Source organism: Dermochelys coriacea, chromosome 4, assembly GCF_009764565.3.
Source record: "Dermochelys coriacea isolate rDerCor1 chromosome 4, rDerCor1.pri.v4, whole genome shotgun sequence".
Taxonomy (NCBI): Eukaryota; Metazoa; Chordata; order Testudines; family Dermochelyidae; genus Dermochelys; species Dermochelys coriacea.
Window position 1 is genome coordinate 51607559 of NC_050071.1, and position 18277 is coordinate 51625835.

General features: G+C 38.8%; 1 protein-coding gene across 2 annotated transcripts; it reads right to left on the reverse strand.

Moving 5' to 3' along the window:
* Window positions 1-680: 680 nt before the first annotated feature.
* Window positions 681-10659, reverse strand: PCDH18 (protocadherin 18). 2 transcript variants are annotated; one of them, XM_038398044.2, is made up of 4 exons: window positions 7604-10659; window positions 6607-6692; window positions 6336-6499; window positions 681-1591 (listed from the first exon to the last, which is right to left on the reverse strand). In XM_038398044.2, exons 1-4 carry the CDS (start codon window positions 10106-10108, stop codon window positions 1371-1373), a joined length of 2976 nt encoding a protein of 991 aa, XP_038253972.1. In that variant the 5' UTR covers window positions 10109-10659; the 3' UTR covers window positions 681-1370. The 2 variants fall into 2 exon arrangements, with proteins under 2 accessions (XP_038253972.1, XP_038253970.1); XM_038398042.2 differs by having other exon boundaries at window positions 6607-6695.
* Between the last annotated feature and the right edge of the window lie 7618 nt (window positions 10660-18277).

The following is an 18277-nucleotide window of genomic DNA, read 5'->3' on the forward strand; positions in this document are numbered from 1 at the left end:
TGGAATAAATAGTATGTGATCATGAATTAAAAACTGTATCATAATGCATATGAATGGCAGTCCATAGAATTCCCTTTTGGGCTTCAACACAGAGTGACTGACTGCTCAGTATCTGGAAATAAGAAAGCTAGTCGTGACTTGGCGGTCATGGCAAGAAAGATTATTTTGTTGGCTAGGGGCAAGAGTGTCCCTCCAGTTTACCCTTTTATTCCCACTACCATAGAGGTCCTGAATCAGGCTGACCCATCTGGGAGAGGTTGGATGCAATTTTTGTCTGAGCTTCTCAGTATCACTGTTGAGTTGGCCAAAGAAGTTTGTCTAAGATCAACATTCATTCTCAGTGGTGGTTGTGCCTCTGGAGAATGCCACCATCTTCTCACCCCTATCATTTAATTAATGGCTTACAAGAGAATGACTCTCTGAACTGGAATGAAAATAAGAACATTTTAGGCTTCATGGAGTTGACAACTCTTTATTGTAACAATGAAACACTGCAACAAGGTGTTGGATCAGTTACTGAAACTAATGTATGGAGAATGTTTCAGTGGGGTTGGGTCTGTCCTGTAACATTTGAAACTCTTTACAAAACAACATCCCTGTCTTTGATTTAGTTTACACACCTGCTTGGCAAGAAAGTCAAATGGTGCCAGTTATATATACTGAGGAAAACATGCTTGCCATGGGAGTACAAAAATAAAATTTATTTGTTAAATTACACATAAATATAAGGTACAAATGTATTTTTAAAATACAGATAAAGATAATCACACTTGCATTGTGTACATATGAAAATACAGTATTTTAATATTCAACATACACAGACACATTTATGATAAATGCAACTAATTGGCAATGCCAGTTCTTTTCATTCTGGTTCTTTTTTCTTCCAGTTTTCCATAAATATGGAAAAATATGATATAAAAAAACCCTCTAATTCTGCCGGACATCTTGCAGCAGTTGTTAATTTCTGCTACTAGCTCACTGGCATCCATTAGTTCATGTTTTCCATCACTGAGGTGTTAAGCACATTGTCAAAGTCATCTTCTCGTAGTTCTCTGGGATTTCTTCCATAGCTGGCAGCCATTTAGAGAAGGTTGTGCACTCGAGTGTGTCCCTAGCATGGCCCCAGTGTTGTTTGCAGGGTTTGGAAATGTGTACTGGCTGCCCATGCTGCCACCCCCTGTGGGTAGCTTACAGTCTTGGCTGATAAATGTCCCTTCCTGCGCTCCAGTGAGTTTGAGCGATTTATTTCATTGCATTCTGTATAGGTGTCCAGTGAAGGAGGCAACAGGCGCTGAAAAACACTGCTCATTCAGAAGAGGAGAGATGAAGTACAGATGTCCTCTGACTCTTCCTCATTTTGACAGTCTTTACCAATGTTGAAAAGCTCTTTTTCTTTCATTGGCATCAACAGGCTGTGAATCTTCTTCAAATGCCTGCTGCTGTGGTGGCGGCGGTGGCGGCGGTTGAAATTCCTCCCCAGGAATAAACATGTTACTTCTGTAATCAGAAGATGGAGAGGGCAGAGGTGGCATCCAGCATTGGTCAGAGTGTCCCAGAACTCTACATTCCTCTGTGCATAGCCTCATTGCTGTAATAAAAACCAAAATCGGAGATTAATGTTCAGATTCAATTATACAGATTACTCACAATTACGGGGATCAGCACTTGTGCATAATAAAGGAGCTGAGATCCAAAGCTCTGATCAGCATCTGAATTTCTCCAAAGATCAGAGGTGTTCAGATCCAGTGTTGTCGGTCTCCCATTATAGGGAAGTTCATATGTATTTTTAGTCTGTAAGTAAGGATGATAAATATATAAAATATAAGATATAACTATATAATTTTTAAACTTGTTTGAAGAACATATTATACCATTGCTTCAGTGAATCCCAAGAACATAAGTGGCCTGGGTGATGTAAAAGGTCGAGGTTAGAGCACTGTCTTCTCATACAAGACTGTCTGATAAATAAAGAGACAGGGTGTATGAGGGAATATCTTTTATTGGACCAACTTCTGTTGGTGAGAGAGACACATTTCCAAGCCACACAAAACTCTTCTCAGGTCTGGGAAAGATACTCTGAGTGTCACAGCTAAACACTTAGATGTATTTAATTTCAAATAAGAACATTGGGATTGTCATAACCCAAAAGAATAGTGGTCCATCTAGCCCAGTATCCTGGCTGTAATAGAGGCCAGTACCAGATACTGCACAATAAAGTTCAAGAAGCACAGATATAAACAATTATAGAATAACTTTGATTATGTGATACCTTGCCCACAGGGCAAGATGCTTCTTAATCCATCAGTTAACGGTTAGACTGGCCTTGAAGAATTGGGGTTTATATCCTTTCTATCTTTTTATTTTATATACCTATATCATATCCCTTTTTATTTGTCTTTTCTCAAAACTAAACTAAACAGTCCTAAACTTTGCAGTATCTCCACATAAATTTCCTCATGCCTCTAATCATTTTCCTCACCTGTCTCTGGACCACTTCAATATCTGCTACATCATTTTTGAGCATAGAGTGACTAGAACTGAACACAATATTCCAGGTGAGAATATGCCATTGATTGATATACTGGCATTCTAATACTGTCAGTAATATTCCCTACCGGGCTTTATACAGTAAAACCATTGTTTCCTTTTGAATGCAATTTAAAATTCCTCTAGGTTATACTACCGCTTCCTTTCTTACATCAGGGAGTACAAAATTTAGAAGAAGTATAGATGGCTGGAAGCCCAGATTTTACACTGGATATTGCAAATGAGGTAGTGATGGGTGAGCCTCAAAAGATTCATCTACATAAAAAATTGGTGTTTAAAGTGTGGTCTAGGTGTTTGAAATGCCTATGAAGTGCTTTGATTCCACACACATTAAATGTGCTTATAATGTTTCACAGGCAACGCCAGTACCATTGTGATTGCACCAGATCATTCATTCCCAGTCTCTATTCAAGCCTAAGTTAATTGTATCCAGTTTGCAAATTAATTCCAATTCAGCAGTCTCTAGTGGAGTCTGTTTTTGAAGTTTTTTGTTGAAGAATAGCCACTGTCAGGTCTGTAATTGAGTGACCAGAGAGATTGAAGTGTTCTCCAACTGGTTTTTGAATGTTATAAGTCTTGATGTCTGATTTGTTGTCCATTATTCTTTTACGTAGAGACTGTCCGTTTGACCAATGTACATGGCAGAGGGGGCATTGCTGGCACATGATGGCATATATCACATTGGTAGATGTGCAGGTGAACGAGCCTCTGATAGTGTGGCTGATGAGATTAGGCCCTATGATGGTGTCCCCTGAATAGATATGTGGACAGAGTAGGCCGTTGGCCTTAAATAGAGACTGGGAATGGATGAGTCATTACATAAAGTAAAACTATTCCCATGTTATTTCTCCCCCCCACTCCATCCCCACTGTTCCTCAGATATTCTTGTTAACTGCTGGAAATAGCCTACCTTGCTTGTCACCATGAAAGGTTTTCCTCCTTTCCCCACCCTGCTGCTGGTGATGGCTTATCTTAAGTGATCACTCTCCTTACAGTGTGTATGATAAACCCATTGTTTCATGTTCTCTGTGTGTGTATATCAATCTCCGCTCTGTATTTACCACCAAATGCATCCGATGAAGTGAGCTGTAGCTCACGAAAGCTTATGCTCAAAATAATTTGTTAGCTCTAAGGTGCCACAAGTGAATTCTGTGAATTAATAGAGAACTGCAGGGCCATTAGTGTGTCCACCGTTCATTGGCCAAGTTCACTCAAGGCCAAAGGCTTGTCACTTTAAATCAGTGGGGGTTTTGCCATTCACATTAGTGAGACCAAGATTTAACAGTATAAAATAAGAGCAATATTCTGAACAAATGATCAAAAGCCCTACTGTATTTTGCAAGTGGCTTGAATTTTTTCCACCCCGCCAGGTATGCCTCTCTTCTTATGTGGAACAAGCAACTTATTCCAGCAATCAGGATATTAATGATGAGGGTTAATGATGTCCCACTTTGTCCATAAGTCAGCAATAAAAAGATATAAATGTAAAACGGTATGGGTGAAGACTGAAATGTCAGAAGTAACTCTGAATGTATGTTTTTTTCAAAACCTTAAACCTACAGGTAAAGGTTTTTTATATATATTTTAAGGAAGAAAAAAGAAATGTTTTCACGGAAATTTAAAATGTTCTTCTGATCTTACAATTTTTGAGGTTCTCCCACAAATTCCTGTGTATGGGAGATGGTCCATTCCTTCCCGGTTCCATCTAGACAGAAAATATTGAAAAAAACTATCTTACAGTATTTTGACCCTGTGATTTCTGGTCCGGGTGCAAATGCACAGACACTTTAAAATAGAGGGGCACAGAAGGAGGAAGCTGAACTTAGGAAATGTGAAGAAAGTTTCCATTCTAGTTTTTGTGAATTTGGCATGAACACGCAGATTAATTCATATGTTATCTTAACTGGTTCATGTATAACTAATGGAGTGGCTAGGGTTATGCACATAAACAAATATCGAGAGTGGGATTTTCTAAAGCACTCCACGTTAGCCTAACTCTGTTCTGCTTGTAATCAATGAGAGAGTTTTAACATTCACTTCAGTGGGATCACAGTTGGGCCAAATTTTGAAAATTTCACTCATTGGTTTTATATCTGGAGGGCTAATAGAAAGTTCTTTAAATGAATAATAGAAATTTCAGCTATCCAAGAATCTAAACGTTCCTTTTTTAACCTGGCAATCCACAATCATCCAGCCAGGAAGTAGACAATTATTCCTTAGCTGCCACTGTGGAAGGATTCCAGTGCAAGACTGTTGCATGTGAAGTCTCCCTTAGCAGCTGCTGAGAATTATAGTAAATTCTTCTCTACTTTACCACCCAAGGAGAAAAGATTTTTTTCTAAAGTTGGATGGCACAGAGATAAATGGCTCCTAAGTAGCAACTTATTGGCAAGAAGAAAACAACAACAACAACAAAAAACGCACTTGAGGACCACAGTCCCAAGGATATACTGGGGCACTTGGACCAACATATCCCCAGTTACCAAGGGCTAGGTGGGACTTCTGGATGGTAAGTTGGACTCAGGAGTAGTGTGAGACCCTAGAATAGAGCAAAATCCACAAGAGAAGTGTTGAAGGTTTGAAAAGACAGAATTACATGTTTGGGGCCAAGGTGCACAGGAAAGGAAGGGCTCCGGAGCCTTTTCATCTTAAACTCTCCACACGAGGGCCTGGCAAAATTGCAGGCCCTTCTAGTGCCCTTGAGGGTATTAGCCACCCCAAAGGAGGGAAGAAGGTTGCAAGGCTTTGGCTCTACTCCATTCTGCTCTGCCAATGGCACCAGCTGGTTACAGAAGGAAGCATGCTACGCACCATCCTAAGGAGCAGTTCAGTGGGCACCCTTAACTTGCACCCTAGTGCACAGCAAATTGTAGAGCTACCCATCAGCCCCATTATGAGCCTAAGCCATACTGGCATAATCTGGCCCTGTAGAAAATGGCCTTCATATGCAAGGAGAAAACATTTCCTGTATATTTTGTATAGGCATTTAAATCTGGGCCCAACATTTATTTTCCAAACATTTAGGAGTAAAAAGTACAGGTAGTTGTATAAATATTGGGATTCTAATACAAAGCTCACTTCTGTGCCTAATGTGATTTCCTGGTCTCTTTTACTGTACTCATGAGTGAGCTTGAATTTACAAAAGGTTTATCTCCCTTTTGCATCCCCCCAAGGTATGCCTCTCTCCTTATGTTGGAACAATCAACTTATTCCAGCAATCAGGATGGCAGGTAATGAACTACTCTGACATTCAGAACAAATACTGACACATAGGTCATATTTATACATACTAATTTATTAGTGGAAAATACAGTGCAGCTCTACACTTCCCTACCTAAAAACTACAATCCATCACCTAACCAGTGCATTTTTAAACTCTGGAAGTCTGGATCCTAGTATGGAAAATGCATCTGCCAAATTATAGTTCAGTGTATTTTTAACACACCACAACAGTCTGGTTTTCCACAAACATCCACCCAGTCATTAAAAATCTAGGGACACAGACCAGTTGACGCTTTTTGGGGGGGATTTAGAGCCAGCTCATGTAGCTGCAAATAATAGCAGAAACTGCCTACGCACTGCTCTGGGCAGATTTTCAATAGTGTCCCAGTCTTGAGTGCACCAGCTGTGTTCTGGTTTTGGGGCACTATATATTGTAGAGCAGATGAAGGAGGAAATATAAAACTTGAAAGCTAAAGAATTTCTGCTTTCACAATGCTAACTACATCAATGTGACAGTCAGGGAGCACTGTAAATAAACTATTCAACTTTCATTGTGTTCTTACCTGCAGGAATTCTCCCATCTGTAAGAAAAAGGTCACTGAATCCTTCCCCAAGAAGTCTGTCAATTGGAGAATCTCTACCCAAATCATAATCACTATCTCCTGCTTCACTATCACCACGGCCACTATCTTTCAAGCTAAATTTATCCATATCTTGTAGGGCATATCTGTAAACAGAAAAAACATGGTGATGGAATTATATTTTGTTATCTCATGTTCAGTATGTCATTCTCAGATAAAAATGTTTTGATCAGAATCTAACTGAAATCCTCACCTGTAGCTTCTGGAATATTTGTTGCCTCGAAAACTTGGTCTTGGCTGATATTGGCCCTGATGAAGCATTGAAAGAAGCTGAGAGACCTGCTAAAGAAAAGAAGAAAACACTGATTCCTGGAAATAAAACCCAAATGTCTATTTAGAAAATCTTTAATTATTTACTTCTTTTTGGATTCTTCTTTACAATTTAATTAGAGCACATTCATGTGCATATATAATGTAGTACAACTGGGTATTTACAGTATATAGTACTTGCCATGGAAAACATCTGAAGGCACTTTACAGATAGAAAATGCAATGTTGTTCCTTAATCTCAGAACTCATACTAATTAATTAATTAACATTTAAAAACAATGGACTGCAAAGAGGAGGGGGTTTTTTTGGTTTGGTTGGTTGGTTTTTTTAAAGAAGAGATCAAAACTAATTTTTGGCACTACATGATCATATCCTGAAATAAAATTCCATTTAGAATTTGTTCTGTCTCCTTTAATACTTTATATAGTGTATATATTTGAAAAATAAAATAGGCAGTTTCAAATTATGAAGATACTGGATGCATACATTCCCACACTACCACCATCTGCAAGAGCAGCTACAGTTAAAATTGTAGCAGTGTTTCTACTTGTACTTAAAACCCTCGTTTTAAGGAGTTTGTTCTGTCATTTGTACAAATAATTTGTGTGTTATACACTATGTGTCTGAACACACACACAGAAACCTGTACATCAATAATAAAGTAATGTGTATATTTTGTGTATATTACACAAAGTTGTTTCAAAGTAAAGAAGAATCTAAAGAAATTATAATAGGTTTAGTATAATCTCTCATGTGCAGGATTGTTTTAAAATTCAGTTGACAGCGTGGAACTGCAGTGCTGCATCCCTGAAAATAAATCTATAATACTTTTATACTGTCACAAACAGCATGCAGAATGTAAACACACTCGTATATGAGTGAATGAGTGAACACGCATGCAAAATAATATATGACCTTACCTCAACAGCTGGAGTAGCATGGGTGAGTTCCAGTGAGAAATTCTCAGGCACATGATTTGATGAGATTGTCACTAGACTGTTAAGTGATTGGTGACTATGGTGGCTTTGTCGACTGCTCATTTGTCCTCTTTCTAATGTTGGAGATGATGAAGGAGAAGATCTGTGGTGAGATCTGATGGGTAAAGTGCCATTAACAGTAGGCACAAGTGTAATGTCACCTTTGTGAATCTGTCTTGATGGTCTTTTTGGGTGGTGCTGGTAAGTTGATTCTGCCACACGACAGTTGTAGGATCTTGTGTCCTTTTTCTCTCGATTGCATCTTGTAGCAAAGACAACCATAATGACCAACAACACTGCACATATTGATCCAAGTGATATAATTGTTATCATAGAAACATCCAGAGAGGGCTGACTAATAAAGGTAGCTTCTGTGCTTGGAATTGCATAAACATATTCAAAAACAGTACATTTCAGAAGTGCTTTGGTACTGAGTGGAGGGCTGCCTTTATCCTGAACTATCACAAAAAATTCCCATTCTTTAGATGAAACAGATTCTATGCTAACATTAATATAGATGTCACATGATCTTGGGTCCATTACAAATATGTTTTCTTCATTGTCAGCTATTATGGAACAGCTTAGTTCTGAATTCATACCAGAATCTCTGTCTATAGCCCTTATCCTAGTCACATGGAAACCACTCTCAGCATCTTTAGGGATTGAGATTTCTGCAGTGTTATTGCGTAGTGCTGGTCCCACAATGACAGGAGCATTATCATTTTCATCAATAATAGTTAGCACAACTGTGGTATTACTAACAAGTTGCTGACTCCCTCCATCTCTAGCTTGAACCACAAAGGTAATCTGATTTACTTCTTCGTGATCAAAAGTTCTGAGTGCATAGATTGCACCATTGGATGGGTCAATGGTCACATAGGTGGTTATGGAACTTCCCAAAATATAGCTTTCCAAAATAGTGTAGGTGACCTGTCCATTGTCCCCTAGATCTGGATCTGTGGCTGTAACAGATGTGATGTATGCACCTGGAGAGTTATTTTCTAAGATAACAACTTCATATCTGTTTGTCTGGAAGCGGGGTGGGTTGTCATTTTCATCAGTGATTTGGACAGTAAAATGTTTCACTGTGGAGAGACTTGGCGTCCCCTTGTCTTCAGCTATTACAGTCAAACTGTATTCAGATCTCTTTTCTCTATCTAGAGTAGCATTAGTCAAAATTAAATAGTTATTTTCATAAGTCTTTTGAAGTTTAAAGTGGCCATGCCCATGAAGCTTGCAAACTATCTCTCCATTCACGCCAGAGTCCTTGTCCTGTACCCTGACTATGGCAACAAAAGTGTCCATGGGTGACCCTTCAGAAATGTGAGCTATTTCCTCATTCCCAGGGGACATCAGGTTTAAATTAATTTCAGGTTTATTGTCATTGACATCCACAATTTTAATGATAATTTTGCAATGAGCTGGGATAGAATTTGGACCCAAATCTTGAGCCTGAGCATCAATTTCATAGGATTTGGTGATTTCATAGTCCACTTGTGACAGGAGGGTCAGATGGCCTTTCTCTGAGTCTATTTTAAAAGTCTCTATAATTTTGGAAGATACATGACTACTGAAAGAATACATGACTTTACCATTAGCGCCCTCATCTGGATCAGTGGCATTGAGGTCTATGAGCAAAGTACCTACTGGTGAATTTTCTAAGAGCTGAATTACATATGATTGTTGCTCAAAAACAGGACTATTATCATTAGAATCAGAAATACTTATTTTTAGGATAGACGATCCAGATCGCTGAGGCACCCCCTTATCTGAAGCGGTGAGTTGGAGTTCGTAGCTTGACTTCAACTCCCGATCCAATTCTCTAACCACAATGAGTTCTGCATACTTGGCACCATCGGTCCTTGTTCGCACTTCAATATTAAAAAAATCATTTGCAGACAGTGAATAAGTGTGCAGAGAATTTTCCCCAACATCTGGATCAAAAGCACTGTCCAAAGGGATCCGGGTTCCTACAGCTGCACTCTCTGATATTTCAATAGGGATGAGAGCTCTGGAAAACTGGGGGGAGTTGTCATTAATATCCAGCACTTCAACTTCAACATGGAAAAGCTGCAGATGTTCAGTAGGCAAAGTGATCACATCAAACTCTATAGAGCAATTTAAGTTTTTCTGGCAGAGTTGTTCCCGGTCAATTTTAGCTCCTATGCTGATTTCTCCATTATCCTCTCGGACTACAAGTAAGGGAGAATTCCCCCTTTGCATGGCTCGAAAACGAACTGAAGAAGGGTTAGGAATTTTAAATAAAACATCAGCTACATCCTCTGATAGTCTTGCAATTACTGATCCAACTCTCTGCTCCTCATAAATCCTGTATTTCAAATTCTTGCCTAGCACATCTTTACTGAAAGATATAATCACCAGTACAAAAAGGAACATAAAGTGCATTTTACTGCTGATTTGGTGCATTTGTAAGTTTTTGCAATTCATTTCTCCAAGCAAGTTAAAAAGCAATTCTTTCAACTTCCTTTGGTACCTTAAACCCAGTACACATTTGGTCCTTTAAAACTTGAAAATGTCTTTTATAATATAGCAAAGTATTAATATCCTAGTATAGCTCAGAAAACTTTTTTTTTTGTATACACACCGTGTCAGGACTTCCAGATACAATCTGTATGCAATCCAATCTGTGTCATTTGTTTTCCTGCTCCTCTTCAAGGACGAAATTTATCACATCAGTGTTTTCTCCTTCTGCAGTTAGTATCCATTTATTGCAGAGTGCTAGCTGAATCTGCAGAGTATCTTTTCTGAGCGATCCTTTCCCTCTCACTGTTCAGCTGCAGACTAAACACCCTTGATTGCTGACTCCAGTCTAAAATCTGTGCAACTTCACTTCAACTCACACAAAGCTTTTGCCCGGCATGTGTTGAATTGCTTCCAGCCAATCAGCTTGCTTCCAAATCAAAGGACAGTGAAGTCACACACACACACACACAAAAGGCTGGGGGGAGGGTCCTCCTCCAGCATTCACTTTCTGTGAGTGTGCCACAACAAAGAGGAGACAAATTACTAAAGAAAAACTTTAAATCAACTTCTTGTCCTCTTTATTTATATGACACTTCAAATTGTTTTTGTAATTTTAATTAGTCTTCTTGCCTCCACAACACATGTAATCATTCTCCTAATTTATACACTTTGGAATCCTCTTTTTTTCAACAAAACAAAATCTTTTTGAGTGCATTTGCTTAGTAAAGGACTTTAAGGTATCATATCTCTAATTATGTCTCAAGATCTTCCTCTTGCTCCTTTATTAATATATCAACACTTCTGCTTATTTCTGGGTAACCTGCTTTTCTTTAATGTCTGTGTTGCTAAATGGAGCACAAGCTTCTATGTCTCTCCTTTAGTTCTCTTCATAGTCTTCTTAAAAGAAAATCTTTGCAAACCCTTGCCCTTTAACTAGCTTCTTACTGAAAGATACTGCAGCAGAGTTTTGTACTATGTGCACTTGTCTTTTCCTGAGTAGGGATCTTTTTATGTGTGCTTTATTATTTTGTTGTTCCTGTGGTTCTTCAGGAAATCCTTTTCATCTTAGTTAAAAAAGCAGTTCATGGTGAAGCATGACAATTCTGCTAAGGCACACCTTATACATGCCATCTGTTTAAAAAAAAGCCCAGCAACCTGAAGGATAGATGGAGTAGATGTCCTGTAAGTGGCAATTTAATCATACTTTTTCTATTTGTGAAAACTATGTTCATATACTCTACACAAAAAAAACCCACAAGATATTTACACGCAAGAGTCAAATGCCTGAGTTGCTAATGTGTTTTGGGTACATCAGAAATGCTATTGATCATTATGTGAGCCTTGTGCTGTATCCAGGCCACAGACACTGATATGTTCTCATTTCAAATATGATTATTTATGATGGCCTTTCTGTTCCCCTTCTCTGCACTTCCTTTTATCATTGTAGCCACATTCTTGCTGCTCTTTCATTCTTCTTTGCATTATGTCTATGCTGACTTTATCCATTTGCTTATTTGCTCATTCACATAATCTTACTATCACTTCTTTTCATTTTTTTCTTCTCCTTTCACTCCCCCCATACCCAGAAATGTAAAAAGTAAACAGCTGATTTTTCCACTTTACTTATTCTCAGCACAGCTCAGCCAAAGTCACTAAAAGGGTTCTTGTGGAAAAAGAAAGCAGAGGCGGCTCACCGTGAACTCTCCTTCTTTTTAAGCATTCAAAAGCATTTTAGAAGCCATTGTCTCTTTTTTCAGAAACCAGCACCGTGTGGCAAATTGTGCAGAATAGAAATGCCTATAATGAATGTATTTAGTACTGGGTCACGCCGATGAACATTCTGCCCCCATGAATAATACTGTTTTACAAGTTTGCAGGCCTTTCAAATTGCTGATCCCCAAACCCTATAGGCAAACTAGAAAAGCTAACACAAGCAACTGGGACTTTAGAAACCCATAGCCATCTGGCCTAAATCTCTAACAATCCAAGCCAATAATTATATCAATTCAGGCTTTCGTGAACCCCTTTGCAAACACCAAAAGAGCAAAGAAAGGAATTAGTAGCCATTCTAAGTCGGGGTGGAGGGAATTCAAAGATAAGCTAATTCCATTAGTTCATAGGCCGCTTTTCTTGCAGCCCTGATAAACCTTCCTAAAACATTTTTTCCAAAACTCAAAGTGCAATTTTTTTTTTGACAGTAACTGGAGAAATGGGTTCATTTTAAATGTTCTTCCTAATGTTAATTAAAAGTATTTTATTGTTTTTAAAAAGTCATTTTAAACAAGAAGAGTACAGGTCATGAATAATTCATAATGAAAAATAATTTCAGTGCTACATACTGAAATATTTAAAACATGGTGTAAATTAATGTATATTCACAAGGAACATGTTCACATGAGTAACTGTTTAATGAATTTAGAAATGCTATTTTGTGTTGCAAGATTTGTTATTCTTCTATCTCTTTGCATGCAGTCATTCTATACTCATCATCACAATCTATTTCAGAGATATTAATCCGTCTACTACTAGATAGCAACATATCTACATACAGCTCTTATAATGCTGCTTCTTTCTTTTAAACTAGTTGGATCATCAATCAGGTTATTATTAAAATGATCAAGTATGTCTATATTGTCTTGCTACCAGTGATATATGCTTATAATAAAGATAAACACTGAGATAGCATATTGTTCCTCATCTTGTATTCTGAACTAAAATGATGAATAAGCTGGCAAAATTTACTTTTTAAAAGGAACTCACTGGAACCTATGACTGATGACAGAAATATGTTTTGTTTTGTTTTTTAAATGCAACAATCTGTTAATCATTCTAAATGTGATACTTATTTTAGGCTCTTTGGACTGTAAAGTGCTGTGAAAGTGAAGAATATGAGTTTCCTCCAGGCTAATTCCTCACATATCCAGTGAAAGAGTTCTGTTTGAGTGTCTCTTAAACTCCAGTCCACCTTTGACATGGCAGACTTTGCTTACAAAGAAAGGAGAGAGTTCCACGTGCAGCCAGCAGAAATTTCTTATGGCATGTGGTATTGTGAATGTTGTTAGGCACGTGAGTGGAGTGCTGCTAACCTCCTGGAGAGTAATCTTGCTTACTTCTACTCTAATAGATGTCTATTCACAACAAAGCTCTTCTTAGAACTTACATTTTAAATAATTAAGTGTCATACCTGGAGGGAGAAAACAAACTGATTCCAAACAGTACTTGCCCTCACCTAAACTTCCAGGCGCCACTTCAGACACGACAGTTATCCATCAGTTTACATAACTTTGCTCTTAGCCAAATATGGATTTATTTTTCTAGACTATACGTTTTAAAGTCTGTTTCATTTCTCAAAGGAGTTTTGTTGAGTATTCAATAAAGCATGATCTGTTCTTCTAAAACTCAGTGACTTGCTTGTATTATGACAGGTTTCAGAGTAGCAGCCATGTTAGTCTGTATTCGCAAAAAGAAAAGGAAGACTTGTGGCACCTTAGAGACTAACATATTTATTTAAGCATAAGCTTTCGTGAGTTGTATCCAATGAAGTGAGCTGTAGCTCACGAAAGCTTATGCTCAAATAAATTTGTTAGTCTCTAAGGTGCCACAAGTACTCCTTTTCTTTTTGCTTGTATTATGGCACCTAAAACCTAAACAGTGAGTGTATTGGAGTAAAGACTTATGTTGGAGGAACAATCATTTACCAGGGACAAGGTGGTTTAAAAAAAAAGTGTCATCTCCTTAATAACATAAAAGCAATGAAATTAGTATACCCTGATTTATTGCCATATGTTGCATCATGTTACAACATGTCATACCATGCTCCAGCACACAAGATGTAGCAAGACAAAATGTTATTTGACACCTTTGTAACATATATGAAAGACAGTCTTACCAATCAAGACTACAATTTGAAAGGATAGTTCCATCATAACGAGGGCAGAGTTTCTTTCTTTCCTTCTTTCATGAACAACATTTCCCAAAGGAAAAACAGTGGGAGTGTTTTCACATTGCCTTCTGCTTTGCATTTGCACCTGTGCGGGCTGTATGGTGCTACTACTTCTGTAAGCAAGGCCGTCATTCTGATTTGGTAATGATATACAGCCATTCACTCACTTTGCTCTGGTGCAAATGATGACACATGGTGCAAGGTGGGGCATAGCAGGCTTCATGGTTTTCCAATCATAAAATACTTTTTGTAATGTGATCTGTGTGGCGTAACACTCCATATTCTTCATAAAAATATGCTTAAGATATGAATATGGCATAACTAACATGAGGCCTCCAATGGGTCCACTTCCTCTCTGCCACTACTTGGTGTGGCAGCATCAGGGAAGGCCCCAGCATTCCCTCCCAGAGAAACAGAGTCACTAACATGGGGCCCTGTATCACCCACTCAAGCCCAAGGGCAGCAGCCCCCTATCTCTTTGGTGGCAGCAGCAGAAAGCCACTCATCCCTCCAGAAGGTCAAGGATGGCAATAAGGAGGCCTCCCAGGTCTTATCCCAGAAGCTGCTTAGGTGAATGGGATGAACTTACTGTATGCTTCTGCTGTGCCATGTACAGTCCTTATCTGTAGCAGTGGGGCTGCCCAGAGCAGTGGTTCTTGGAGTTAACACTTCAAAGAGATACAACAGCACTGAGAGGTATGTGCTGACACATGTAACAGGCTGTCTGCAGACTCCTGTGACACTTGATGCTTTATGGTGTACCATCATTTCCAATGTGCCCACAGCCTCAACACCCCTCCCACAGTTATTTCCATAGAAGAGGATGCTCTGGGCCTGTGTCTTTATTGTATCAAATTTCCTTTTCACCCAAGACTAACTCTTATTATTTCAATGGATTTACAGGAATAAGAGCAGAATTTGTACTATAACATATGTATATACACTCATAACTACCTTGTGGAGTTTTTTTTAAATGCTAGCACAACGCAGAGCTTCAGCTGTGCAAGGAGAAGGTGGCATGATGCCACTCGAATCCTGGCACTACCCAGAGGCTGATTTGACTCCCAATGCAATATACAGTAGCCTTAGGACTAGTCTATATTATGCTCGGCTTCATCTGGCAGCCAGGAGTCTCTGGAGTACAGTGGGTTTTAGACATGTTCCTGACATGTTCCTTACAGCTTGATGTGGTAGCCTACAGTAATTATGCTGGCTCTCTCCTCCTTGGGGAGTTAAATAGCATGGAGCAGAAGGATCTATAGCCTTTAGCCCCCACTATTCCTTTACAAGCAACATGTGAAAGATCTATTGTGGTTAATTCTCATGTAGTCATTTACACCTGTGGGAAATGAGTGCAACATGCTGTCACCAATGAGAATGGGTCTGGAATAAGGCATAGGCACTGTTGGCCCATTTCTAAAGGCCCAGCTCCTGAGTCATGCGAGTGCATAAGAATCCATGGTTTCTTTTAAAACAACAAAAGTATATTTCTAATCTGCAACCAAAAGATTGAAAAGGTGACCCAACCGTAACTGGCACATACCCTACTCACTAGTAAACCTTACTTCCCACTAATTTTGACTGCACTTCTTTGGGATCTCAGAAGAGAGAAAAGGTGCTGCAGACCCAACTGGATCTCACTGCCATACAAGCCATAATTGATCTGCATGATGGGTCTCGCTACCTGTAGCTCTCATGGATATAAACTGGCCCATAGTAAATATTTTATTTTAGTCGAGACCAAGTTTCAGATTGGCAGAGGCACAAATGAAGAGATACAGAGCTTTTCAGAGTACTGGTTCGAATGTCCCCATTAAAAAAAAATCATAGTTAATACTGTAAGTGGCAGATTTATTGTCAGAAAGATGAAAGAGCAAAAAGATTAAATTTGTCAAGAACAAATCATGTTAAACCAACCTAACAGCTTTCTTTAACAGGATGACAAAACTTGGGGGAAGTGGTAGATGTGGTATATCTTGACTTCATTAAGGCTTTTGATACTGTCTCACATAACCTTTTCAGAAACAAACTAGGAAAATACAACCTAGATGGTGCTACTATAAGGTGGATAGTTATTAGTGGTTCACATTCATGCTGGACGGGTATATTTAGTGGCGTCCCAAAGGGATCAGTTCTGGGTCAGGTTCTGCTCAATACCTTCATCAATGATTTAGATAATGGCATAGAGAGTACACTTATAAGTTTGTGGATGATACCAAGCTGGGAGTGGTTGCAAGTGCTTTGGAGGATAGGGTTTAAATTCAAAATGATCTGGACAAACTGGAGAAATAATCTGAAGTGAATACAATGAAATTCAATAAGGACAAATGCAAAGTACTCAAAAACAGTTGCATGCATACAAAATGGAAATGACTGCCTAAGAAGGAGTACTGTGAAAAGGGATCTGGGGGTCATACTGGATCAGAAGCTAACTGAGTCAACAATGTAACGCTGTTGAAAAAAAGCAATCATCATTCTGGGATGTATCTGTAGGAGTTTTGTAAGCAAGACACAAGCAGTAATTCTTCCACTCTATTCCATGCTGATTTGGCCTCAGCTGGAGTATTGTGTTCAGTTCTGGGTGCCACATTTCAGGAAAGATGTGAACAAATTGGAGAAATTCCAGAGAAGAGCAACACAAATGATTAAAGGTCTAGAAAACATGACCCCTGAGGGAAGACTAAAAAAATTGTGTTTGCTTAGTCTGGAGAAGGGAAGACTGGTATAAATTGCCAAGAGAGGTTGTGGAATCTCCATCATCAGAGGTTTTTAAAAGCAGGTTAGACAAACACCTGTCAGGGGTGGTCTAGTTAATACTTAGTTCCTGCCATGAGTGCAGGGACTGGACTAGATGACCTCTCAGGTCCCTTCCAGTCCTATGATTCTATGGCACTGAGACTGACTTGTCTTTGATAGTTAGAAAGATAATTCATGTTCAGGATTGAGGTATATCACAGGGTAGGCTGGGTAACTTTTCTGTGTCTTTACTTTACTCCCCTGCCATCAATCCACACATTTCACTTTCTCTAGTGTCACTTGAAAAAAAAATCTAGTTTTTTTATTAAATTATATCAGACTTGCAAAATGCTACTATCCACCTGCCCATAAGTGAGAAATTTTTTGATAGGTGACTTAAAATATTAGTTTTTTCATTATCATCAATCATCACATTAAAGGATGGTTAAGCAGATTTTTCTGCTGTGTGAGTAAATTTTCATAGCCATTTTGCAAGCCTGCATTAAAGAACAAGTTAAACCTTTATATATTTCACATGTGGTAAATACTGTACCTAGATATTTTGGGGAAGAAAATGGGCAGGAAAATGCCTTCTTGGGCAATATCTCTGAAAGTTTTACCAAACTGCAAGAGAGGCAAATATATAGGACTTGTAGTTTTCCAAGCCTTTATTAAAAACAAATGCCTATATCTTTGGGCATCTCTGCATTGTCTGCAGGAATACTTCAGCTAGCATAGAACATAATGGGAGTTGCACTGTTTGATCACTCTAAAACCAATTGCAATTTTATTTGCTTATTTCCTTATACAGACTAGAATATCATCTCCTAACTCTTTTCATCCACAATTACTTTTAAGAACAGGGAATGCCTTTTAGCCCAATCAGTTTCTGTGTTTAGGAGCAAATTATTTTAACAATATATGCTTGGCTTATTTATAAAGGCATTTATATGAAGAATGGTTGCAAATTTCTATTCCATAATGCTTAAAGAAGCAAGACCCCATTCGGAAAATCATGTGACTACCTCTCTTTATTTCCCTTTTTCATTTTCCTCCCCCATCAACCTCAAAAAATCCTGAGGATTGGGTTTCTCCCCAGCATAACATCTTAACTTTTCTGTCTAAAATGTAACTATAGAGGTCATAGAAGTTGTCATGGTTCTACCTAAAAACATTTGTTTGAAGCACTAATAACATCTCTGATCCATGTGTGGGATGGCACTGTAGTAGCATACCAGCATTCAAGTTTCCCACATCTGGTCTCGTACATGCAAGACAGCAGAGCCCACCAAAAAGTGGGGAGGGAAGGGGGCAGGAACCAGGTCTCCCCGCCCCTCCTCTTCCACCCGAGGCCCTGCCCCCAGCCAAGCCGGCAACTGGAGCGGGATGGGAGCTGGGGACCCTCCACCTGCCTGGTATGAGGGGTTTGAGCACAGCCACCAGTCTATGTCTCC

Bases quoted from the DNA above. Each gene is read 5' to 3' on its own strand.
- PCDH18 (XM_038398042.2), bottom strand. From the start codon at position 10,108: ATGAATTGCAAAAACTTACAAATGCACCAAATCAGCAGTAAAATGCAC. The intron at 6,696-7,603 runs GTAAGGTCATAT...TCTTTTCTTTAG, and splicing joins ATGCTACTCCAGCTGTTGAG to CAGGTCTCTCAGCTTCTTTC. The intron at 6,500-6,606 runs GTGAGGATTTCA...TTCTGTTTACAG, and splicing joins AAATATTCCAGAAGCTACAG to ATATGCCCTACAAGATATGG.